At 40.4% G+C, this 25,150-nt stretch overlaps 5 protein-coding genes across 5 annotated transcripts; all 5 read left to right on the forward strand.

Annotated features, from left to right (window-relative positions):
- The first annotated feature begins 62 nt into the window (after positions 1 to 62).
- Positions 63 to 10,686, forward strand: LOC115623826. The gene is made up of 14 exons (XM_030518369.1): positions 63 to 219; positions 297 to 570; positions 627 to 777; positions 835 to 1,568; positions 1,629 to 2,078; positions 5,206 to 5,357; positions 5,411 to 5,687; positions 5,894 to 6,044; positions 6,140 to 6,864; positions 6,927 to 7,351; positions 8,848 to 9,121; positions 9,178 to 9,328; positions 9,386 to 10,119; positions 10,180 to 10,686. Exons 1-14 carry the CDS (start codon positions 209 to 211, stop codon positions 10,630 to 10,632), a joined length of 4,962 nt encoding a protein of 1,653 aa, XP_030374229.1. The 5' UTR covers positions 63 to 208; the 3' UTR covers positions 10,633 to 10,686.
- Positions 10,687 to 10,831: 145 nt separating this feature from the next.
- On the forward strand, positions 10,832 to 12,703 carry LOC115623327 (esterase B1-like). Its single transcript, XM_030517590.1, has 3 exons — positions 10,832 to 11,193; positions 11,247 to 12,140; positions 12,198 to 12,703. The coding sequence occupies exons 1-3, from the start codon at positions 10,897 to 10,899 to the stop codon at positions 12,657 to 12,659; spliced, it is 1,653 nt and encodes a 550-aa protein (XP_030373450.1). The 5' UTR covers positions 10,832 to 10,896; the 3' UTR covers positions 12,660 to 12,703.
- A 147-nt stretch (positions 12,704 to 12,850) lies between these two features.
- LOC115623328 (esterase B1-like) lies at positions 12,851 to 14,655 on the forward strand. Its single transcript, XM_030517591.1, has 3 exons — positions 12,851 to 13,158; positions 13,220 to 14,113; positions 14,175 to 14,655. Exons 1-3 carry the CDS (start codon positions 12,862 to 12,864, stop codon positions 14,628 to 14,630), a joined length of 1,647 nt encoding a protein of 548 aa, XP_030373451.1. The 5' UTR covers positions 12,851 to 12,861; the 3' UTR covers positions 14,631 to 14,655.
- On the forward strand, positions 14,648 to 16,719 carry LOC115623320 (esterase B1). Its single transcript, XM_030517582.1, has 3 exons — positions 14,648 to 15,064; positions 15,129 to 16,022; positions 16,089 to 16,719. The coding sequence occupies exons 1-3, from the start codon at positions 14,660 to 14,662 to the stop codon at positions 16,536 to 16,538; spliced, it is 1,749 nt and encodes a 582-aa protein (XP_030373442.1). The 5' UTR covers positions 14,648 to 14,659; the 3' UTR covers positions 16,539 to 16,719.
- A 1,842-nt stretch (positions 16,720 to 18,561) lies between these two features.
- On the forward strand, positions 18,562 to 24,884 carry LOC115623322 (esterase B1). Its single transcript, XM_030517584.1, has 6 exons — positions 18,562 to 18,751; positions 22,434 to 22,746; positions 22,850 to 23,000; positions 23,057 to 23,620; positions 23,955 to 24,124; positions 24,188 to 24,884. The coding sequence occupies exons 1-6, from the start codon at positions 18,705 to 18,707 to the stop codon at positions 24,659 to 24,661; spliced, it is 1,719 nt and encodes a 572-aa protein (XP_030373444.1). The 5' UTR covers positions 18,562 to 18,704; the 3' UTR covers positions 24,662 to 24,884.
- Positions 24,885 to 25,150: the final 266 nt, after the last annotated feature.

Below are 25,150 nucleotides of genomic sequence, written 5' to 3' on the forward strand. Positions count from 1 at the left end.
TTATCAATTGAAAATATATATGTAATAGTTTTCCATTTTTGGAATAAACATTTTAAAAGCTATTCTAGCGATTGCGGCAGTGATAACGAGAGATAATGCACACAATACAAGTTTCCTTACAATTTGCAGCCACTTTAATTGCGCGTGATACTCATATTTAGTATGCTGTTGAGTCGTGCCTCTGACGGTTGTTTAAAGGTTCTCAACTATGGCGACAAGGTGGGCTGATTTACACATACTTGTATATAGTATAGATAATATTTTTTGTGCTGATTACTCCTCCATCTTTATCACAGCTTGGACACCTATGAGCTCGCCCTGCCGCTGGGCCAAATTAGAGGCGTTAAGCGTCGCACTATCTATGATGACGAATACTATAGCTTTGAGCGATTGCCGTTTGCTAAGCCACCCATTGGAGAGCTACGTTTCAAGGCCCCCCAACCTGCGGGTGGATGGCAGGGCGTTCTTGATTGCACGAACTATGCTGCGAAGCCAGTTCAGAAAAGTTTTCTAAATGGTCAGCCCGAAGGCAGTGAGGACTGTTTGTATTTGAATGTATATGCGAAGCGAGTAAGTACTTTAGGGGGCTACTTAATCTGAGTCTAATATTTTTTTATATCTTGCAGCTAAATAGTGAGAAGCCATTGCCCGTGATTGTGTACATTTATGGCGGTTCTTTCTCAGTGGGTGAAGCAACTCGTGAGTTGTACTCTCCGGACTATTTCATGGCTAAAGATGTGGTGTTGGTTACACTCAATTATCGGGTGGACTGCCTAGGTAAGTCCTGAAAGCACAGAGAGAGAGCTTAGTTATTGTTCATGCTTTCTGCCTAAGGTTTTCTGAGCCTTAACGATCCAAGCGTAGAGATCCCAGGCAATGCAGGTCTTAAAGATCAAGTGCTGGCCCTTAAATGGGTTAAGCAATATGTAGAGCACTTCAATGGCGATACCAACAACATAACGGTCTGCGGAGAGAGTGCTGGAGGGTGTAGCACTCACTATATGATGTGCACGGAGCAGACTCGCGGCCTGTTCCATAAGGCCATTCCAATGTCGGGCACGGTGCTTAACTATTGGGCTAATACTCCACCAGCTGATTTCGCCTATCGCTTGGCCAAGCTGTATGGCTACAATGGGGAGAACGTCGACAAACAAGTGCTGGCCCATTTGCGTAGCTTAGAGGCATATCAACTGGTCAACCATAACCTTCTTACTGAAGAAGATCGACGACTGGGACTTATATGTGCTTTCGGAGCTACCGTGGAGTCGTATGTCGGACCGGACTGCGTTGTTCCTGGTCCACAGCTTGAAATGGTACGCAGTGCCTGGTCTAATGACTTGCCTGTGATGCTGGGAGGCACCTCGTTCGAGGGCCTCTTCATATATCCTGAACTTAAGGCCAATACAAAAGCCACGGACCATCTTTTTGACGATCCTGTGCGTGTGGTTCCTCATGATGTAAGCGTTCAAAACACTCAGGAAGAGAATTTGAAATATAGCGAGCGTATGATTCGGGCGTACTTCGGAAATGAGAAACCGAGCTCAGCCTTGCTGTTCAACTTTCTCGATGTAAGTGTTTTGAATCGAATGATATATCGAAAACTGATCTTAATCCTGTTTCCTTTGCAGTACTACTCCTATAAAATTTTCTGGCATGGCATCTATCGCAGTCTGCTCGCTCGATTAAAATACGCCCGCGCTCCGACCTATTTCTATCGCTTCGATTTCGACTCACCAGATTTTAATTTTTATAGAAAGTTATTCTGCGGAGACGACATTACAAAGGGTGTGGCCCATGCTGACGATCTGCCCTATTTGTTTTTCAACTTACAAGCCTGGAAACTGGACAAGTCATCCGCAGAGTATAAAACCATACAGCGCATGGTGGGCATGTGGACTGCCTTTGCGACCAGTTCTAATCCGAATTGCGAAGAAATCGCTCCCATTAATTGGAAACCTTCGAAAGCAGGGAAACCACAGGAAGTGCTCAACATAAGTCATGACGTAAGCATAATAGATCTTCCCGAATTCGAGAAGCTCAAGCTGTGGAACAGCCTCTATAAAGAGGAGGAATTGTATTGAATACTATCTATATATCTTGAAAGCAATTTATAAATATTACGTTCTGAAAATATAAACTTAAAGGGAATAAATTATTGTAAGCTAAGCTTGCATTGGAGTAATTTAATTTGAGGTTTTACATTGAATGTTTTATAAATAGTTATCAGTAATTGTCGGCGAATATAAATTTGGTTTGAAAAAAATGGCTAAAAATGGTTATCGCTGTCGGTTTTAAAAGAAAATGGCTAGAAACACAACTATAAGTAGAAGAAAATGGCTAGCAACACAATTATAAATAGAAGAAACGCTAGAAAATCCACTAAAAAATTGCTAGAAAAAAACGCTAGAAACAACGCTATAAATATTTATAAAACCTGCTAAAAAATTGATAGAAAATCTGTCGTTAATGTTAGTTGTCAATTCAACTTTCAAGAGCCTCAAAAGACACAGTTCAATTGCCATTAAAACTATACCTGGATTCCGAAAACCGCAAGAATTTTGAAGTGAAACTCAATTCAACTTTCAAGAGCCTCAGAAAACGCAGTTCTTTTGCCATCAAAACTATTCCTGGATTCCAAAAACCGCAAGAATTTTGAAGTTTCACTTCAAAAACACGTAGTGTATGTATCTTTGTATGTAATTATGTGTATCGGTCTGAATATGAAAAGAGAATTGCGAGATTTAATCGTAGCTTTCTATTGGTCAAATATATTTTCTTTCTTTTCTTTCTTTGCTTCAATGTGGTGAAAAGAGTTCTCTTTCAAAATGCTGAAGCCCTGAGAAGCTCTACGTCATTCAGTTTCCCGCCAAGCCTTTATATCAGCCGAAAAGTCTTCGAAAAAGTTAAAGAGCGGAACTACTGAAATCAATCAGAATTTAACCCAAATTTTTAAGCCCTTTCTTCGGAAAATCAGGGAAATAAACAGCGAAATGAAATTTAACATTTGTTTGCTGATCTAATAATTTATGGTAAAGATTTGAGTTACTAAGTAAGTTTCTCTTCCAACAGACATAGCCGTCAGGTCGACAGTTTTTTTTATACCCTGTACCCGTAGGGTAAAAAGGGTATATTAGGTTTGTGCAAAGTATGTAACATACAGAAGGAAGCATCTCCGACCCCATAAAGTATATATATTCTTGATCAGCATGACGAGAGAAATCGATCTAGACATGTCCGTCCGTCTGTCCGTCCGTCTGTCTGTCCGTCCGTCTGTCCGTCCGTCTGTCCGTCTGGATGAACGCAAGGATCTCAGAAACTATAAAAGCTAGAATAACCAAAGTTGGCATCCAGATTATCCTAGGTCCGAGAAAGGACGAGTTTATTTTTTTTTTTAATTTTCTCCCCCTTCCCCCGCTACAGAATTTCGTCAATAGCGTCCACATTTCAAATGCTACCTAAACCAAACTTTGCACACATAATTTATACATAATTGTCTACTGTTATTTTATTCAATTCGGTCAATTCTAAGAAAAGTTATTAGCGAAACAAATTCTCGCCAGTACAACCCCCCTAAACTGCAGCAACAAGTTCGCTCTTCTTCTTCCACTTTTTGCTGCTGCTATGGGCGCATATAACTCAGTGACGGAAGTTTACCTGGGTACAGGGTATTACACTGTCGGGCTTGCTCGACTGTAGCGTTCTCTCTTGTTTTTTTTGGCTCCTTTTGTTACCAAATCTTTGTTTGAGCTAACTATTTAAAAGAGCACTATAAGCAAGCTAATTCGCTGTTCCGTTACCTTGTCGTGAAAGTGTATTCTGTTGCTGCCTTAACATATATTAGTGAGAAAGTGCACTCAAAAGGATTTAGAAAGAATGGAAAGAGCGAGACAGAGGTGGGCTGTTGCTGAGTGTGAGCAAGAGGGGAAAACTTGCCGCGGGCAAGAAAATCAAATTAAATAAATTAAATGTCGAAAATATTTATTATTGATTACAATTTATACACATTTATATTTATATATAACAGTAGAAAATCAAAAGAATAATAAATTAATACTTATATTTTTTCAGCAACTAATTTTGGGTGTTCTTAGTAAAATAATTGCATAAGACAACAGTTTAACAAACTTTTTGTTTTAAAAATAATGAATAACTTCAAATATTTGTAATACACATAGCATATACTTGTACATACATATGTAAATTCATTAAATATTAGTATCATATGGCATACATATGTATATTTTCCAACGTATTGTTTAAATATAACTATTAAACTATTTACAAAGGAACTGCTTTCACTTCAATTCATTCATATGTAGTTAAACTGAATGTTTAATGTTTATACAAATTTGAATATTGAAAACTTTTGGATATGGACTTGGATTTCAATTAGGATAAATAAATAAATGGCAAATGATGGCATAGTGAGCTAATGCGTCACTTGTGTTGTTGATGTATGTAGCTCAGCGAACATTTTCCAAGACCGTGCTGGATCGCCACCAAAGATATCGTCATAATTTAATTCAGGTTCCAAAGTATATTATTATCTATGACTGGCAGTTTTCTTATAGCTATAGCATCATTTATTTATGGCGGCGATCTCCAAATCTCTTTCTAAAATTTAAAGTGCGCAACCAAAATAAAGCGAATATCACATTAAATATTATATTATATCGGACTATATACTTGTAACATAAAATATAAATCAGACAAATGTAAATTATGTCGAATTTGTTTGCTGTATATGTGAAGTATTTTATTATTGCCTTTGTATTGAATTACTCCAGACTATATTATTTAAATAAATATGTATGTATGTATTTAGATATATTTTTTACTATATAGTATACGCATACTCAGTTTAAAAGTATTAAATTTTATGTAATTTGCAGCAACCGCTTTTCCTCATAATAGGTCAGATTTATTTGATTTAATGCTCAATATTATTTTAAATATAGAACGAGCAGAAGAACAAACAATTAGTTACAATAAATGCCGATCGAGCTTAGGGACTACCCGATTTGATAGTTAGATTAAACTACTCCCTCTCCTATTATCAGGCAAACAAAACTTAAGTGCACGCGAAATTAAATATAATTTCATATTAACTTTCGAGTAGGTAGCACGGAGCGTTCTTCCTTGTATGCTGAACAGTTGAACATAAATATTATGACACCTATCAAACAAATAAATATGCTTTCGCAGATTGTCCAAATATTGCCCACCCACCAGATAAGCCTCAGTAATCTTAACTGTTACAGCTTATCAGCTGTCCGGCTGTGGTCCGAGGGTTCTTTTTCCAACATGTCGGAACAGTTATTTTTTGACTTTCGCAGCAATTCAATGACCGCGGACTAGTAAGTATGCTTTGAATATCCTTCCCAGAACCCGAAAAATGTTCATCAAATAGCAGTGAGACATCGCCGGTGGTGAAGACCACACACGGCCGTATTCGCGGAATCCTGTTGCAATCGCTCTACGATGAGCCTTTCTACGCTTTCGATGGCGTGCCGTATGCGGCACCACCCGTGGGGGCACTCCGTTTTAAAGCCCCTTACGACATTCGACCCTGGTACGGCATACGCGACTGCTCGCAGCCTCAAGACAAGTGTCTTCAGGTTAGCAGCTATACTAAGCAGGTGGAGGGCAGCGAGGACTGCCTTTATCTGAATATTTCGGTGAAGACGGTGAGTTGATTACGAAACACTGTAGTTGGTAAGTTGGATTTTATAAATCCGAGTCAGTATTTTTTATTACGATATCGGAATCAAATACAGTTTACGTTACTTTTTGTTTCACTGAAGTTTCGTGCATTCTAAACAGAAGAAAAGGTTCAGGGAATTAAAGTATTGGGCGCGTAAATTAAGTGCTCGAAATTCTGTTCTCTTGACAGTTGCACAGCGAGAAGCCATTGCCCATTATGGTCTATCTGCATGGCGGAGGCTACAAGGGAGGCGATCCATCCAGACGTGCCTGGGGGCCGGACTATTTTATGCAGCAACAGGTCATATTTGTGAGCATAGGCCATCGCTTGGGACCTTTTGGTGAGCATCGCGATTTTTCTTCCCCATTTCCATGGCTGTTTAAATAAATGACGCACCTCCTTTTTCCTGATTCTACAAATATTGAATAACTGTAGGATTTTTGAGTTTTGCTGATCCTTCGCTGGAGGTGCCGGGAAATGCAGGACTTAAGGACATTGTGCTGGGTCTTCAATGGATTAAGGCCAACGCAAGTAACTTTAATGGCGATCCCCACAATATTACACTGTTTGGACATAGTTCGGGGGCTGGAACGGCACACCTTCTTATGCAAAGTCCACGGACAGAGCTGCTTTTCAATAAGGCTATCCTTATGGCTGGCTTTATGACAGAGACGAATCGCTTACCGAACATGGAGTATCGTTTGGCCAAACATCTGGGATACGAGGGCGAAAACAACGATGTGGATGTGTACAATTTCATCAAACAGGCAGATCCAAAATTGGTAGCTTCTGCAGAGTTCTGGACGCCCGAGGAACGGGCACAAGGCTTATTGCTGGCTTTCACGCCCTGTGTAGAGCCCTACAATACGCCTTCTGCCGTACTGCTGGCCGAGCCCATCGAATTGCAGCGCTCCGCCTGGAGCAACAATATACCGCTTATCTTGGGTACAACAAGCTCTGAGGGCCTTTATGTGCACAAATGGCTTAAAGATAACCCTGCGATGCTGAACAATTTCCGAAAATATCCGGAACAACTGCTCCCCCGCACGCTTCAAAAGCGCTGCGATGTGGGCCAGAAACGTGAATTGGGCAAATCGTTGTTGCAATACTTTCTGGCCGGTCAAGAGCTAAGTTTGGAGAGTGTCGATCGTTTGGTGGACGTAAGTATATGGGGAAATATCTAATCTTGTCTGAGTAGAACTAATTCGGGACTGCTTTATAGCTCTATTCGTATTCCATGCTGCACTCCCAACAAAGAGTAGTCCACGCCCGTGGGGCCTACGGTCGGGCCCCCACCTATCTGTATCGCTTTGACTTCGACTCGCCCGACTTTAATTTCTATCGCGTACGCTTCCATGGACCCGAAATGCGCGGCGTCGGACATGTGGACGAGTTGGGCTATATTTTCGTAATACCCGCCACCTTTAAACTCGATGCAACAAGGCCCGAATACGCCACTATCCTTCGCATGGTTGCCATGTTTACCGAATTTGCTCTCAAATCCGATCCGAATGCCCCACTCACGCAATCTCTGGTGGATTGGAAGCCCATTGCTCGCTTTGGGCAGCGCCATTGCCTCAACATCAGTCATGAACTGCAACTTATTGCACAGCCAGAGCCACAGAAATTAAAGTTTTTCGATCAGCTGTACGAACAGGCGGCAGTGCCATTATTCTAACAAGAAGAAATACGTAATCGCTTTCATCATAATCAAGCCTAGCTTCTGAATTGTAAAGGCACTGATATTTGAAAATACTCGTATTTATACGCCCAGTGATAAACGGCTTAAGCAGCTAAAAAGAAAACGACATTTTTAAGCACTAACGAAAATATATATGAACGAGGTTTAATCAAAATTCATCGATCCAGCTAATTGTTTACTTGTTAGAGCGATCCTCCTTTTCCGCAGCACTGTGGAATATATGTGATAAGGAAAGAAAAAGCATCCAATTTTTCCCTTGACAACTTTTTTCATACAAATTCTAAATGTAATGTAACACTCGTATAATCATCAGTTATTTACTAAGCTCAGCTTATTCGGATATAAGATTGGAATCATCGAAAGATATCATGTGGTATTATGTCATATTTATGGATATCTACAAAAGATTGCCTTTATTGCCTTTTGTCCACTTATATTTACGAAAATAACGATTGTAAATCCCTCAATAAAGTTGAGTTTTGTTTGGGATAATCAGGAATTAAATGACAAATTTGTGGTGTCTATATGATTTGCAGTTTTTAGAATAAACATTTTAGCTGCTGATAAGGTTGTTCAATTTAACGAATACTGTCGGGCTTTAACAAATAAGCACGTGCATGAAAAAATCGAGGCTAGACTCGCTCAGTTGAATACCCTTTAAAGAGTAGTGAGGCATTACAAAATATTTTAATGGCAATAACAGTGATTTTAAAAAACCCTTTCACCCATAAAACTTTGTAATGATATCATAAAAAACAAAAAAAGATTCCATTAAATGGGGTTATATATGGTTTGTAATAAACTTCATCTGCATATATATCAGATAAGTCTTCAATGTCAATTTGGAGTGTTTAGCTATTGTGGTTCAAAATATCTCAATGTTCATACAGTCGAACGCACGGAAATACCACTTTTTACTGTTCGAGTAATGAATAGTGTACTTCAAGGCTTATTGCTGGCTTTCACGCCCTGTATTAAATGATTATTGTGCCATTTTGTTTGACACTTTTTCACCAGAGGCACTGTATAGTATTTCGACAAAAAATCCCTTCTTGGGTCGTCTTATCTATAAGATTATATAGGCATGGTGAGAAACGAGCTGAAACTGAAATCGGGTGGTGTAAGCAGCAGTAAAAGTCCAAAAACAATGCCATACTCACAAGCGATAATGGCAGTGATAATGAATGATAATGAGGCACTAAAGGCAAGTTTTCGGACAAGTGTCAATGAGTTGCGATTCGTGCAGAGAGTGTGACTAATATTGTGATCGCCACTGTGAGCGAACTTTGGTAGCAGACGCGGTAATTCCGCGTGATACTCAATTTTAGTTTGCTGTCGAGTCGTGCCGGTGACAGACGTTAACACTCTCAACTATGGCGACAAGGTGGGCTGATGCCTAATTTTTTTTATTGACTCGATTATTCCTCCCTCTTTATCACAGCTTGGACACCTATGAGCTCGCCCTGCCGCTGGGCCAAATTAGAGGCGTTAAGCGTCTCACTATCTACGACGACGATTACTATAGCTTTGAGCGATTGCCGTTTGCTAAGCCACCCATTGGAGAGCTACGTTTCAAGGCCCCCCAACCTGCGGGTGGATGGCAGGGCGTTCTTGATTGCACGAACTATGCTGCGAAGCCAGTTCAGAAGGGTCTTCTAACTGGTAAGATTGAAGGCAGTGAGGACTGTTTGTATTTGAATGTATATGCGAAGCGAGTAAGTACTTTAGGGGGCCACTTAATCTGAGTCTAATATTTTCTTATATCTTGCAGCTAAATAGTGAGAAGCCATTGCCCGTGATTGTGTACATTTATGGCGGTGCTTTCTCAGTGGGTGAAGCAACTCGTGAGTTGTACTCTCCGGACTATTTCATGGCAAAAGATGTGGTGTTGGTTACACTCAATTATCGGGTGGACTGCCTAGGTAAGTCCTGAAAGCACAGAGAGAGAGCTTAGTTATTGTTCATGCTTTCTGCCTAAGGTTTTCTGAGCCTTAACGATCCAAGCGTAGAGATCCCTGGCAATGCAGGTCTTAAAGATCAAGTGCTGGCCCTCAAATGGGTTAAGCAATATATAGAGCACTTTAATGGCGATACCAACAACATAACGGTCTGCGGAGAGAGTGCTGGAGGGTGTAGCACTCACTATATGATGTGCACGGAGCAGACTCGCGGCCTGTTCCATAAGGCCATTCCAATGTCGGGCACGGTGCTTAACTATTGGGCTAATACTCCACCAGCTGATTTCGCCTATCGCTTGGCCAAGCTGTATGGCTACAATGGGGAGAACGTCGACAAACAAGTGCTGGACCATTTGCGTAGTTTGGAGGCACATAAGCTGGTCAACCATAGCCTTTTAACTGCGGAAGATCGACGTAACGGACTTATATATGCTTTCGGACCCACCGTAGAGTCGTATGTCGGACCGGACTGCGTTGTTCCTGGTTCACAGCTTGAAATGGCACGCAGTGCCTGGTCTAATGACTTGCCGGTGATGCTGGGAGGCACCTCGTTTGAGGGCCTTTTCATGTATCCCGGTCTCAAGGCTAATACAAAAGCAATGGACAATCTTTTGGATGATCCTGTGCGTGTGGTCCCTCATGATGTGAGGGTTCAACACACCCAGGAAGAGAATTTGAAATATAGCGAGCGTATGATTCGGGCGTACTTCGGAAATGAGAAACCCAGCTCAGCCTTGCTGTTCAACTTTCTCGATGTAAGTGTTTTGAATCGAATGATATTTCGAAAACTGATCTTAATCTTGTTTCCTTTGCAGTTCTACTCCTATAAAATTTTCTGGCATGGCATCTATCGCAGTCTGCTCGCTCGATTAAAATACGCCCGCGCTCCGACCTATTTCTATCGCTTCGATTTCGACTCACCAGATTTCAATTTTTATAGAAAGAAATACTGCGGAGAGGACATTACAAAGGGTGTGGCCCATGCTGACGATCTGCCCTATTTGTTTTTCAACTTACAAGCCTGGAAATTGGACAAGTCATCCGCAGAGTATAAAACCATACAGCGCATGGTGGGCATGTGGACTGCCTTTGCGACCAGTTCTAATCCGAATTGCGAAGAAATCGCTCCCATTAATTGGAAACCTTCGAAAGCAGGGAAACCACAGGAAGTGCTCAACATAAGTCATGACGTAAGCATAATAGATCTTCCCGAATTCGAGAAGCTCAAGGTGTGGGACAGCCTATATAAGCAGGAGGAGTTGTATTGAAGACTATCTATGTATCGTGAAAGCCATTACATAAATATTACGTTCTGAAATCTACAAACTTGTGCAATTTTCTCACGCGTGGCAAGTTTAAAGCTCACTATACTTTAAATGGCTTAGTTGGAAAAGTTTTATGCGTTCTGTATATTTTGTATCTGATTTTTCCGAACCTGATATGATTGTCAAAGAACGTTATTGACATTACAAGTTGGCTGAAATTCAAAATTCAAATTTCAAATGCAGGATTGTGCATAAAGTGGACCCAAAATGTTGCTGTGGTTCTCTCCCGTGGGCTTAGAATCCGTGGTGTCTCTACCACAGGGTGATGCTCGCGGCAAAATAGATCAAACTGTTTATGGGGATCGTTACTTTAGCTTTGAAGGACTCCCATATGCTATGCCACCCGTTGGAAACTTACGTTTTCAGCCGCCTGTACCTCCGCCATGCTGGACGGGTCCTCGCAACTTTTTCACGCCAGGCAACAAGTCCATTCAGAAAAATTGGCAAACGGGCACTGTCGAGGGTTCGGAAGATTGTCTCTATTTGAATGTGTATACCAAAGAGGTAAGTCTAGAAAAGCAGATCACGTATAGCTCTTAACACGTCTTTACTGATAGCTGTATGGTACTGTGAAGATGCCAGTGATTGTGTTTATTCATGGCGGGTCCTACAATTCCGGCGGTGCGGTCCGCGAAAGTTTTAGTCCGGACTACTTTATGTTAAAGGACGTAGTACTGGTTACATTTAATTATCGACTTGGCTGTTTGGGTTTCCTCAGTCTGAAAGATCCTGATCTGGAGGTGCCGGGAAATAATGGTATAAAGGATATGATTTTGGCTTTGCGTTGGGTGAAAAATAACATTATACTGTTTAATGGTGATCCGGAGAAAATTGCGGTGTGTGGTATGGCCGCCGGTGCCGCTGCTGTCCACTATCTTATGTGTACGCCCCATGCGAAAGATCTGTTCCAGAGAGCCATTCTGATGGCCGGCTGTACTCTTAACTATTGGGCTAGCATGCCGCAAAAGGATTTCGCCTTCCGGCTTGCGAAACTCAACGGCTACAAAGGTGTGGATGACGATGCGTCAGTGCTAAGGTTCTTGTCTAAGATTCCTGCCGAAGCTCTTGTGGATCAGTGGTTGCTTACGACCGAGGAGCTCGAGGATGGCTACGTATTCGCCTTTGGTCCAGTCATAGAGCCGTACATCACTTCAGAAACGCTAATTCCAACTCGACCCGTTGATATGCTTCGTCAAAGCTGGGGCAATTGTATACCCCTTATATTGGGAGGAACGTCTTTCGAAGGCTTGTATGCATTCCCATTATTGCTTTCTCATCCAGAGCTAGTCCAACAGATGAAGGGACAACCTCAGAATATATTGCCATATGATGCACGCGAGGGCCACTCTGAGGAGTTCTGTCTACAGCTCAGCAAACATCTAATCCAGAAGCACTTTGGCAAGGGAGCTCACAATAGTACTGACGAACAGTCATTACTGGACTACATGGATGTAAGTTCCCCCGAAGCAGTTTTTGGGCTAATTGATGATCTTTGTTGTTATATCTAGTTTGTTTCGTACAAGAACTTTTGGCATGGACTGCACCGCACAACGCTCTCTCGCGTCTATTACACCAATTGTCCCACCTATCTGTACCGTTTTGATTTCTATTCACGATTTAATCAGCAACGCCATTTGCTGCTCAGTAATCAGGGGATTCATGCCAAAGGAGCTGCCCATGGAGATGAGCTCTCCTACTTGTTCTTCTCTTCCACCTCGTGGCCTCTGAAGCGTCAGTCGCCCGAATTTATAAACATAACGCGCATGATTGCGATATGGACCTCCTTTGCGGATAGTGGTCGACCGAAATGCCCTGAGTTGAACAACATTCGAGTACATTGGCATCCACTACGCGTTAACAAAGTATTCCAGGCATTGAATATTGGCAAAAAGCTGGAATTTATTGAGATACCCGAACGGGCCAAGTTAGAGGCGTGGAATGATTGTTATGAGCCCGAGCAGTTGTATTAAATTCTGGTTTCATCTTTTGATTATAATATATCTGAATATCTGAATATCTTCTTTATCCTTAGCTTTGCTGTTAGATGAGGTTTTACTTTATTTTTGATAGTCCAGTTTTCCTAACATCCTGTTCATGACAGTAATATCCTTTAAGATTGTTTGCTAAATTTGTTTTTTAAAATTCAAAATTCGAAGATAAACTTGACGCAAAATGATGCTGTGGTTCTCACCGGTGGGCTATGTGTCCCAGGTTTATCTACCGCAGGGTACGGCTCGCGGTAAAATTAATCGAAGTGTCTACGGTGAACGATTCTTCAGTTTCGAAGGATTGCCATATGCTATGCCGCCGATAGGAAACCTACGCTTCCAGCCGCCGGTACCACCGCTCTGCTGGGAGGGTATCCGAAATTGTTTTGAGCCTGGTAGCAAGCCATTACAGAAGAATTGGAAGACGGGCTTGGTCGAGGGCTCGGAGGATTGTCTCTATTTGAATGTATATGTCAAAGAAGTAAGGCTACGAAAATTGATTTGATTCCATATAGATCTGAGGCTGGCGTTGTTGTTTGTAGATTTATGATGGCCCAAAGCTGCCAGTTATTGTATTTATATATGGCGGCTCCTTCAAAGCGGGCGGTGCTGTTCGCCAGAGTTTTAGTCCGGACTACTTTATGTTTAAGGACGTAGTGTTGGTCACGTTCAATTATCGCCATTGTTGTCTTGGTTTCCTCAGTCTGAAGGACCCGGAGCTGCAGGTGCCTGGGAATATGGGCATCATGGACATGATATTGGCCTTGCGTTGGGTAAAAAACAACATCGAGTTCTTCAATGGGGATCCGGAGAGAATTACGGCTTGTGGGGTGGCCGCTGGTGCCGCTGCTGTGCACTATCTTATGTGTATACCGCAGGCCGAGGGTCTCTTTCATCGAGCCATCCTCATGGCGGGCTGTGCTCTCAACTATTGGGCTAGCTTGCCTCAAAAAGACTTCGCTTTTCGTCTGGCTAAGCAGAATGGCTACGAAGGTTTCGATAACGATGAGTCAGTACTGAAGTTTTTGTTGGAGCTGCGTGCCGAAGCATTGGTGAATCACTGGTTGCTAACGCCCGACGAGTTGAAGGATGGATATGTTTTCGCTTTTGGTCCGGTCATTGAGCCATACCTTACTTCGAGTACACTGATTTCGAGCGCACCCGTCGAGATGATGCGCAAAAGTTGGGGCAACTCTATACCACTAATATTGGGGGGAGCATCGTTTGAGGGACTGTGTGCACTGCCGTTGTTGCTTGCCTATCCACAGCTGGTAAAAGAGGTCAGAGAGGACCCCCAGCATGTGTTGCCAAATGATGCGCGCGAGGGTCACACCGAGGAGTTCTGCCTACAGCTGAGCAAACATTTAATAAAACAACACTTCAGCAAGAGTGTCCCAAAAAGTGACGAAGTACCGTCGTTAGTGAGCTACATGGATGTGAGTTTCCACGATGTAGCTCGAATGTTTCATAGTTATTTGACTTATTTGTCCTTTCTAGTTTCTTTCCTACAAGTGCTTTTGGCATGGATTGCATCGCACAACGCTCTCCCGTGTCCATTTTAGCAATTGTCCCACTTATCTGTACCGTTTTGATTTCTGTTCCCGCTTTAATCAGCAGCGGCATTTATTGATCGGTGGTCAGGGAATCGATGTTAAAGGTGCTGCGCATTCAGACGAGCTATCGTATTTATTCTTTTCTGAAAACTCATGGCCTCTGAAGAATCAATCGCAAGAGTTCGTAACCATAATGCGAATGGTAGGTATGTGGACCTCATTTGCGGCGTCTGGTCGTCCGAAGTGCGCAGAGATGGAACGTGTGCATTGGCATCCATTGCGCATTAATACAATATTCCGAGCATTGAATATTGGGAAAAGGATGGAGCTCATCGACATACCCGAACGGACCAAACTAGAGACTTGGAATAATTGTTACGAGCCCAATCGACTATTTTGACGAATTAACAGTTCGATTTAGGAAATGAAATGAAAATTGGAGAGCATAGCACTCCCGGCCTTTTAAATCAGATAAATTACATGTGGAAGCTTAAAGGATTGGGCTTAGACTTTAATTCGCAGCTAGTGTACCATATTCAAAAACTAAGTACTTGTCATGCAGAGACGAGGTTCGTGGAGTTGTCTGTGGGACGAGTAAAGGGTAGAAAGCGGTATGGACTCTATGGACATGAGTTTTTTAGCTTCGAGGGCATACCATATGGCAAGCCTCCGCTTGGCAAGCTGCGTTTCCAGCCCCCGAAGCCGGCCGAGCCTTGGCCTGGCAAGGAACTGGATTGTCTGCAGGAGCGGGAAGTGCCGATGCAAGTCGATCGAGCGACAGGATGTGCGATAGGCAGTGAAGATTGTTTGTATTTAAATGTTTACACTAAGCATGTGAGTTGTGATGATTTTAAATTAAATCCAACAAGATCTATGAATCTTATCGGTTATTCTTTAGCTGGATTGCACCGAAAAGCCCTTGCCCGTTTTGGTGTACATCTATGGTGGAGCCTTTCGTTCGGGCGGAGCCACGCGAGCTAAATACGGGCCGGACTACCTGATGCGAGAGGATGTAGTGTTGGTGTTCTTCAATTATCGTGTCTGCGCCTTGGGATTTTTAAGTTGCTGCAGCAAAGAGCTGTCCCTGTCTGGAAATGTGGGCCTACAGGATCAATTGCTGGCTCTACGTTGGGTGCAACAGCACATTTCTCATTTCAATGGCGATCCGTTAAATGTGACGCTCTTTGGCCAGAGTGCTGGTGCCGCTTCAGTGCATTTTATGATGTGTGTGCCGCAGGCAAAAGGATTATTTAGTAAGGCCATCATGATGTCTGGGTGTATGCTGAATCCCTGGGCTCAGGCGCACGAACAACAAATGAATTGTTGCCGTCTAGCGGTACGGTCGGGCTACGAGGGCCCTTTGACCGAGGCCTGTATTTTAAAGCACTTGCTCTCTGTTCCCCCCGAGCGCCTTGTGCAGCATAATATGTACAGTTTTTTTGAGAATTGTTTTGGACTGTTGCATCCCTTTGTGCCAGGTGTGGATCAGTGCGAGACTTCCGAGGGCCTGTTGCGACGTCCATATATAGAGCTGATGCGTAATGCCTGGTCCAGCCGGATGCCTTTGCTTTTGGGAGGCACCTCGCTCGAGGGCCTAGTTATGTATCCGATATGCAAGCTATACAATGGCTTTCTGCTGGATATACTTCGAGAGAAGCCCACTAGGGTGCTGCCGTATGAGCTGTACAGAAAAATGTGCGTGGAGGAGCGTGAGTGTCGGGTGGCCGATGTCCTCCGGTGCCATTTCGGACCACGAAATATTATCAAAAATAATGTGTGGCAAGTCTTAGAGGCATGTTGTCAGAACCTTAAACTAAGTTCCTTTTATTTATACTGCCTTCATTCCCTCTCACTGCAGATGTTCGGCATTAAGATGTTTTGGCACGGCCTACATCGTGTGGTGCGGTCGCGTTTGTGCCACGCCCAGGCACCCACTTATGTCTATCGTTTCGACTTCGATTCTCCCACTTTCAATTTTATGCGCATGAGGTTGTGTGGCAATGACATAAAGTGCGGCGTCTGTCATGCCGATGACTTGGGCTATATCTTTCACAAGCAGGGTGTGGAGAAGTTGTCGCCAGATTCGCTCGAATACGCCACAATGCAACGAATGGTGAGCATTTTGACAACCTTCGCCCGCTCAGGCAATCCCAACTGTGAGCAGACGGGACCGGAGGAGTGGCTTCCAGTTACACAAAAACGGCCATATTCGGTCATGAATATCAACAGAGCGCTGGAGTTTATCCGGCAGCCTGAGAGCACCTGTCTGGAGGTGTGGAATAATTTGTATACAAAGGATTTGTATTAGCTGGCGTCCCATTTCTTTGAATACGATATATGAGTGATATTTGTAGAAAAGGCTTATTTATTCAATGTTGTACTACAAATAAGCTGTTATTATTAAATTTAAGCCATTGTTACCTACTAAGTCATTAGTATATACAAAATTAACGTTCTTTGGTCGAAATAGTTCAAAATTAAAAGTGATTGTCATTTTAAATTTCTGTTTTTTCTATTTTTTTTTTTTTTATATTAATTATGACTATAATTAATCCTAAGCTCTCTTAATTTATAGCCAGAGTTACAAAGACCTTATATTTTTTAAATTTATTAAATGTTAGGCATTTAAATCTTGTTTAATTATTTATATTTCCTCAACTATTCCTCCTAATTTAATTACAAATGGATTGTGTTAAATAAAAAGTAAAGTAAAAAGAAAAGACATCAATTGTTTTTATGAAGAAGAATTTTTTGTTACTACATACTTATCTTTTATTGTTGAATAATTATATACTAAGCAGTTTATTATACCCTGTACCCAAAGGGTACAAGGGTATATTAGTTTTGTGCGAGTGCACATGGAACACACAGAAGGAGGCTTGGTAGACCCCACAAAGTATATATATTCTTGATCAGCATGACAAGCCGAGTCGATATAGCCATGTCCGTCTGTCCGTCTGTCCGTCTGTCCGTCTGTCCGTCTGTCTGTCTGTCTGTCTGTCTGTATGAACGCAAGGATCTCCGAAAGTATAAGAGCTAGAATAACCAAACTTGGTATACAGATTCTCCTGAGACCGAGAAAGGACGAGTTTGTTCATTTTTTCTGATCCACCCCCCCACTCCCCCCCTATTAACGATTTTCTATAACTCCCGTAATTCTTGGAATTTTGAACTAAAATTTGGTAGACACATCCAGTTAGTAATTGTATATCCGTATACCAAGTTTCATTATGATAGAATGATCGGAAAGAAAGTTATAGCCATATAACCAGGCCCAATGCACACATACATACATATGTACAAGTACACAAACACGCATAAGGCACGATTCTGATGTAAATGTAAATGTATCTATGCATGCATGGAATATTTAGTTAATTAATTAAATTAATTTAGTTAATTAATTAAATTATTTTAGTTAATTAATTAATTAAATTAATTAAATTAATTAATTTAATTAAATTAATTAATTAATTTAATTAAATTAATTTAATTACTTTTTTGTGGGGTGGTACAGGGTATTTAAGAGTTGAGCCTGCTCGACTTTAGCATTCCTTTCTTGTTATTAACTTCATTTTCTTACTTTATTAAATTTAATTTATAATTAATAAATTTAATTATAATTTATACTTTAAATCGGCTTCTTTGATAATTACTTTTAGTCTTGTTATATTATTACTATTTATTATGCATTATTTGTAAAATAGAGATTGTTGAACATAATAGTTTCCAAGTGGTTACTTATAGTACTCATATTTTAGCCACCACTGTAGCCTTGCCTTCATTTGCGTGCATACCAGATGGAAGCTTTTCAAGTTCATGCAAAGCTTTCGCCGACGCCCCTCCAAAAGCGTGGAGCTTTCAGACGTAAACAAGCACTTTAATGTTTGTTTATAAAATTTTTTTGCCGGCACGATCGAAAGCCGCAACAAACATATGGATTCTAGTTATCAGCATTGCGAGTGTAATGAGAGACTATTACTTAAGTTTAATTATACAGCCGCCGCCGCCGCCGCCCCCGCCACCGCTGCCGCGTCCCCCTAATCAAGCCCCACAACCACCACCCGGCATACTGGGGGCTTCTCAGCTGACATATTTGACGGCCACTCCAGCGCGCACTTGAAATATATACCTATATTCATACATTCGCATACACAATCTGTTTTTTAATGCATATGTATATTTTGTATTCTTTTTATTCTGATATTTGCGTTTATTATATTTTGCCACTTGTTCGCGCTTGATGTGCCAACGAAAAGCAAAAAGCAGCGAGAACCCAATACAAAAGTCTATACTTCGGTTTCAGTTTGGCGCCGCAGCTCGGCCATTTCAGTTCGCTGATCACGAATAAGTAGAACTCATAGAGTCTCGATACGAATTGTAACAGAATTTGCTGTTTGTGCAACACCGACGGGCATACACACATACTCGTATATGGTTTTTGTTTCTTAAATTTTTTCTAAACTTGTTCAAAATGAATAAGAACCTGGGTCTGGTTGAGCGCTTGCGCTGGCGGCTTAAGTAAGTTCCACAGATGCTGACGATGATGACCTCAATATCTATACACAACTTATATTATTGATTAATTTAATAATTTTATTAGCAACAACAAATTTGTTGTTATGGTTTGCGGTTAGCGGACTCAATTAGTGTGGGCGGCAGTACTCTTAGATAGATATTTTTTATATCATTTAATAATAATTCTTTTTCCTCTACATACTCACTATTTATTGTATGTCATGCATGACTAAGCCCGGCTTTGTGACCTGAGCGGGACTTATAATTATGATATATAATGTATGTATGTGTATCGATGGCTAATATGGAGGGCTCATAAAAGGGCCTCATTTGCCAAGATTACAAGCTTGGTAGCTAGGTTTTCAAAATTTAATAACCAAATCACTTCTAGTTGAGAAAATATATCATTTTATAAATATTGAAAATAATCATGAAATTCAATGACCTTTAACCTACTGTTTGATTGCATCTATATTTGTAATTTTATTGTTTCTTTTTTATTTATAATATTTAAATTAATCATCAAATTCAATGACTTTTAAAATTTTGTTTGATTCCATCAATATTTGTTATTTTATTTTTTGTTGGTACTTTATGGAAGATTTTGTTGAGAAAAAATATTAAAAAATGATGTATTTTAGATAATCTTATAAAATTGATCGACTTAAATTAAAGTTTGTTTAAGTTCTTCAACAAATATCTACTAATTGGGAATATATTGGTTTTTTGGTCAAAAAGGCAAATAATTTTGAATTATAGAAAATTAAGAAGTGTAATGTGAAGAAAACTAAGAAGAATTCTACACAAAAAATGTAGTTTTCTGCTGCAACAAAATATTTTTGGAATTTCTATTCAACGTTTTTTTGTAAAACGACTGAATTTAATTGCATGTTTGCAAAATAATAATAATTGCATAATATTAAAATAAACAACTTCCTGTTGAGCAAAATCATTCAAAAAATGTGGTTTTCCAACTAATCTAGTTCTGATATCTAATCATCATATTAAGAACTATTTATAAATAAATTAGTTTCATTTTTTTTCTGCTTGAATCCCTTCAAATATCTTTCAAACTACGCCACCGCGCATTGCTGGCTAAGAAACAAAATATCTTTTTTTTTTTTTAATAGAACAAATAAAGCATGTTTCTGACTGTTTTAAAGTGCTCTTCAGACTGTTTTGCTTTTAGGAAGCTGAACAAATATTACTCATCTTATGATGAATATAAATTAATCACGCATTTTGCGAATTTGAATTATTTCACTTAGAAAGAAGAAACGAAATAAAGTTGCGATAAATGAAAAATGTCTTCAAAAATTATTGTAAATTCTATTCTCTAAACTTTTAGAAGATTTCAAACGTAATAGAAAGGAATCGTTTGTTCTCGAATGCACAGAATAATTGTTTAAATGCTGGAAATATAGAGGCATTTAGGTTTTCGAACAGCTGCACCCACACCCGAACAGATATTTTGATTCAGTTGCCATAATTAATCGTAAAGTATGCCAAATGCGTTGAATTTCAATGCTGGGCAACTGATATGAGTTCTAAATGAGGAAATCTGTTGACGTTCCATCGACATTTATCGGCATATATGTATGTACTTATAGTATAAACTTGTTTTTGTTTGTTTTAGCAATCTATAGCACGCATTGGCATGCGAATTTCCAATGCCACTTGACAGGGCAGGACTGGAATGAATTTCAAATTATTTCGATTTTCTAGTGAAAGGCGGGGCATATGAATCCATAGTATACAAGTATATACAAGTACATATGTATCTATTTTCAAAGCAAGCGTCTTTAATTAACAAATTAAAGTTATAGCACGTTGACAGTTAAATGACTGCGCCTTCGTTATTTGCAAATCTATTACAACAATTAGCAATTATTACTGCTCGAAGTTCAACAATTACAGTGGGTTCTAAAATGGACAGTAAGAGCGAAAGTGAGAATTTAATGATGCGTAATAACCCTCTAGTACCATGATTTGCATAGTAATCGTGACAAATATTTATATGGCTTTATTATCAAATAGCTTTTTAAATGTGTACTGCAAGCAGCGATAAAGAAATAATCTCGTCGCAGTCACAATCATTATACCTTTTTATAAACTGTTTGTCTCACTGTCTCACTGTCTATCTGTCTGTTTGTCTGTTTTCTGGCAAGCCACTGATAAGTGCAAGGGATGCGCAAAGTTCAAAGTCGCTTTTGATAAACTAGCGTGTGTATGTAAATATGATTTAACCCATTAATGTCAGTCTATTAATGGCAATAGTTTAGAAATCTTAAGAGGTTTTATTCAAACTTTTTTGTGGGTGATTAATGATATCAGAGAGCATTGTTTTCAAAGTTATATTTGTGGAAATTAAAAAATTAGAATCAAGACAAACAAAAAAGAGATAAGCTCATAAGAGATAAGTTATTAAGAGACGGTTCATAAGAACCGGCAGTTCAGGAGTAAAAGGCGTTCAACAGCAGAAAATAAAAGATCGTCAAGTAGTCAAGTGCTTTGTCGTCGTCGTCGTCAAATGAACTCAACTTTTCGTCAAAGTCGTCAGTCAGTTCATAAACTGTTGAGCTTGCAATAACACTTAAGATACAATATTAATTATTGTTATAAAAATTGTAAATAAATGTTGAGTTCTTTAAAAACGTACACTTACAAGCAAAGTGATTGAAGAATTTAATTAAATAAATGGTCTAAATACAAGTATATATATTTTTTTAAGCAAATAAACATGATAACAGCTCTTCATTGTTCAGGTCTTACTATATATTAAATAGTTTTAATATATCAGAATACCTTCTGGAGTCTTATATTAAATATTTTTGATGTTTATGTGAATAATAGCCATTAACTATTTGTATATTTAGTACAAATATATAAACCAGAATTTTGAAGATTTAAGGTGAAGAAAAGTTATCAATAAATTGTTGTTTCTTTCTGTTTATTTACAACAATAGTGTGGAAGTAATATTTTGCTTACCAAAACGTTTTGATTAGGTGAATCTGAGGATCCATTAAACGAATTTAAAAATGTATCTGTTTTCCTGTATTTTGACCTCGTTACTTGCCAGACCGAAAAATAGATCACCCTCACATAATACGCCAATTTAAAGGCAATAAATTACTGACTTATGAATATTATTACAAAGGCCCCAACGGGTTAACGCCGAGTCCATGTATGCTAAACGCATTGTACCGTGACGGGGGCCAGTTGACGGTTCAGCTCTCGGCTCCGAGATGCTGAGGCTGAGGAGCTCAGCTGCTCAGCTGCTCAGCGGCTCGGCTGTGCAGTGTGTGTTCATTTATCAACGACAGACTTGGATGCATAGGTGGATGCATAATAGTTGACTGAATGAGGGAATGACAATGTTGGGGTTTAGCCGAGCATAGGCATGGGATTTGAAAATGCTGTCGTCGTCATCATCGTGTGTGCAGAGTTGTCTGAAATTGCAACCGGGGCTCTGTGATGGACGGCCAACGATTTCAATGTAATGCTAACCAGCCTGCTGGAACAACAATTGCATGTGGCTTTGAAAATTAATTAAAATAATTAACAGAATAGCAGTCGACAATAGCTATTAACTACATATGTACACTACTATTACAAATGCCTAGTATGTATGTATATTTATGAGACCTCTTGAATTTCACATTGTTATGTCAATTGACTTTGCAGAAGCCTCGAGCATAAACTCCAACAATATCGTCAGACCACTAGCGATACGGTTATAGCTGATACCGAATACGGCAAGGTGCGTGGTGTGAAGCGTCTGTCGCTCTACGATGTGCCCTATTTTAGCTTCGAGGGCATCCCCTATGCCCAGCCCCCGGTGGGGGAGCTGCGCTTCAAGGCACCGCAACGACCCATACCCTGGGAGGGTGTGCGGGACTGCAGTCAGGCTAAGGACAGAGCGGTCCAGGTGCACTTCGTATTTGATAAAGTGGATGGTTCCGAGGATTGTCTATATCTAAACGTCTATACGAACAATGTGAGTAGAAAGCTACTATAAGAAGCAACTATAAGAAAATAAATACATTTGTATCGTCTTTACTTTCAATTAAACAATTAACTCTGATTACATTTTTCTTTAGGTAACCCCAGAAAAGGCACGTCCGGTTATGGTTTGGATCCACGGCGGCGGCTTTATAATTGGCGAGGCCAATCGAGAGTATTACGGTCCAGACTATTTTATGAAAGAGGATGTTGTGCTTGTTAGTATACAATATCGTCTGGGAGCACTGGGTTAGTACCATATACATCAGGTTTTGGAATGGATGCTAAATGAAACTAATTTGCAGGTTTTCTCAGCTTCAAGTCGCCAGCGCTCAATGTGCCGGGAAATGCAGGACTCAAGGATCAGGTGATGGCTCTTAAATGGATAAAGAACAATTGCGCCAGCTTTGGCGGGGATCCTGACTGCATCACTGTGTTTGGGGAGAGCGCTGGCGCCGCCTCCACCCACTACATGATGATTACGGAGCAGACCCAGGGACTCTTTCATCGCGGCATCTTGCAGTCCGGCAGCGCCATTGCGCCTTGGGCATACAACGGGGATATAACGCAACGCGCCTTCACTATTGCCAAGCTGGCAGGCTACAAGGGCGAAAATAACGATAAAGATGTGCTTCAGTTCTTGTTGAATGTCAAGGCTAAGGATCTGATACGTGTGGAGGAGCTGGTGCTGACACCGGAGGAGCATGCCAAGAAAGTGATGTTCGCTTTTGGACCATCACTCGAACCCTATTCGACACCGGAATGTGTGCTTCCCAAGCATCCGCGGGAGTTGATGAAGACGGCTTGGAGTAATTCGATACCGCTGATGATAGGCAACACTTCGTATGAGGGGCTTTTATGGGTTCCAGGTAGGTGTTCTCAATGGGATAATAGAATTTCTTCGAAGGTTATATCTTATAGTTAAGTGTTCTCATCTTTATCATCATCTTTAATCATCTGTTATCATTCTTCATCATTCATTGATCATTTTTAGTCACCTTTCATCATCTATAATTATTCGTTATCACCTCCAATCATTCTTTGATAATTTTAAGTCATCTTTCATCATCTTTAATTATCTGTTATCATCCTTTAACATTCTCTAATCAACCTTTAACAAAATTTGATTTGAGTTTTTATTATCATTTAAAAAACAAACATTGAAGGAATTTGCAATGAATTCTGTTCACTTTTGTGTTGCAGAGGTCAAGCTGATGCCACAGGTGACGCAGCACCTGGATGATGGTACACCGTTTGTGCCTAGGGAACTGGCCGAGAATGCGGTTAGTGATGAGCAGCTCAAGACTTTGGCTTCAAAAATACGTAATGCCCATGTCACTGGCGAGCTAGCCACTGCAGACAACTATATGGATGTGAGTAGTTGTCTTAGCTTTCTAATATTCCTAAAACTTAAGCTGCCTCTCCAACCTTTGCAGGCCTGCAGCATCGTCTACTTTGTTTTTCCAGCATTGCGGGTGATACGCTCACGTCACGCCCATGCGGCTGGTTCACCCGTTTTTCTCTATCGCTACGACTTTGATTCAGAGGAGCTGATATATCCATATCGCCTTATGCGTTTCGGACGTGGCGTCAAGGGTGTCAGTCATGCCGACGATTTGACTTATCAGTTTACGAGCCTACTGGCACGTCGAATGCCCAAAGAGAGTCGCGAGTATCGGAATATTGAGCGCACTGTGGCCATTTGGAGGCAATTCGCGGCCACTGGCAATCCCTATAGTGCTGAGATTAATGGCATGGATACATTATCTTGGGATCCAGTGCGCAAGGGCGATGAGGTGTTTAAGTCCTTGAACATAAGCGACGATTTGAAGTTTATTGATTTGCCGGAGTGGCCGAAACTGAAGGCCTGGGAGAGTTTGTTTGATAATAACAAGGATTTGTTATTCTGATGAACAATTTTGGGATAATTCCGAATGTTTCACTTACATACGTAATACTATTAAGCACTTTTATACCAATCTACAACTTTTGTACATAGGCGAAGCTCAGTATGAAATTTAGTTGGGGATGGCAAACAGAGCAAGATTTTCGGCTTTCCACAGCAATCTAAATTATGTGTAATGTCAAATTATATACAATTTAAATAAAACTATTATTGTGTAGTTATACAAATTTGTCTATTATTTTGAAGTTTTTAGAATACTTTTATTGCCTACTGATTTATCAAAAGGTTTGAAACTTTCAAAAAATAAATTGAACTCGAGTTGCCTCGATGTTAGGATGATCTACATATTAAGTTTTGTGAATGTAGGCTCAACCGTGGCTTCTCTCTGTTACAAACTTTGCAAAAACCGAATATGTCTTTTTACCCTTCCGGTACAGATTAAAAAGAAGCCACGTTCCTGTTGTATTGGATTGTAAGGCTAAAAAAAAAAACG

This window comes from Scaptodrosophila lebanonensis, unplaced genomic scaffold (assembly GCF_003285725.1).
Source record: "Scaptodrosophila lebanonensis strain 11010-0011.00,11010-0021.00 unplaced genomic scaffold, SlebRS2 tig00000053-arrow-pilon, whole genome shotgun sequence".
NCBI lineage: Eukaryota > Metazoa > Arthropoda > Insecta > Diptera > Drosophilidae > Scaptodrosophila > Scaptodrosophila lebanonensis.

What these genes read in the sequence shown, in the direction of transcription:
- LOC115623826 (XM_030518369.1), top strand. An exon ending in GTGTCGATCGTTTGGTGGAC is followed by an intron (nt 6,865 to 6,926) that starts GTAAGTATATGG and finishes ACTGCTTTATAG; the next exon opens with CTCTATTCGTATTCCATGCT. An exon ending in TTAAAGTTTTTCGATCAGCT is followed by an intron (nt 7,352 to 8,847) that starts GTACGAACAGGC and finishes TCTTTATCACAG; the next exon opens with CTTGGACACCTATGAGCTCG.
- LOC115623327 (XM_030517590.1), top strand. Translation starts at nt 10,897, where the DNA reads ATGTTGCTGTGGTTCTCTCCCGTGGGCTTAGAATCCGTGGTGTCTCTA. An exon ending in TGAATGTGTATACCAAAGAG is followed by an intron (nt 11,194 to 11,246) that starts GTAAGTCTAGAA and finishes CTTTACTGATAG; the next exon opens with CTGTATGGTACTGTGAAGAT. An exon ending in CATTACTGGACTACATGGAT is followed by an intron (nt 12,141 to 12,197) that starts GTAAGTTCCCCC and finishes TGTTATATCTAG; the next exon opens with TTTGTTTCGTACAAGAACTT.
- LOC115623328 (XM_030517591.1), top strand. Translation starts at nt 12,862, where the DNA reads ATGATGCTGTGGTTCTCACCGGTGGGCTATGTGTCCCAGGTTTATCTA. An exon ending in TGAATGTATATGTCAAAGAA is followed by an intron (nt 13,159 to 13,219) that starts GTAAGGCTACGA and finishes TGTTGTTTGTAG; the next exon opens with ATTTATGATGGCCCAAAGCT. An exon ending in CGTTAGTGAGCTACATGGAT is followed by an intron (nt 14,114 to 14,174) that starts GTGAGTTTCCAC and finishes TGTCCTTTCTAG; the next exon opens with TTTCTTTCCTACAAGTGCTT.
- LOC115623320 (XM_030517582.1), top strand. Translation starts at nt 14,660, where the DNA reads ATGAAAATTGGAGAGCATAGCACTCCCGGCCTTTTAAATCAGATAAAT. An exon ending in TAAATGTTTACACTAAGCAT is followed by an intron (nt 15,065 to 15,128) that starts GTGAGTTGTGAT and finishes GTTATTCTTTAG; the next exon opens with CTGGATTGCACCGAAAAGCC. An exon ending in ATGTGTGGCAAGTCTTAGAG is followed by an intron (nt 16,023 to 16,088) that starts GCATGTTGTCAG and finishes CTCTCACTGCAG; the next exon opens with ATGTTCGGCATTAAGATGTT.
- LOC115623322 (XM_030517584.1), top strand. Translation starts at nt 18,705, where the DNA reads ATGAATAAGAACCTGGGTCTGGTTGAGCGCTTGCGCTGGCGGCTTAA. An exon ending in ATATCGTCTGGGAGCACTGG is followed by an intron (nt 23,001 to 23,056) that starts GTTAGTACCATA and finishes ACTAATTTGCAG; the next exon opens with GTTTTCTCAGCTTCAAGTCG. An exon ending in GGGGCTTTTATGGGTTCCAG is followed by an intron (nt 23,621 to 23,954) that starts GTAGGTGTTCTC and finishes TTTGTGTTGCAG; the next exon opens with AGGTCAAGCTGATGCCACAG.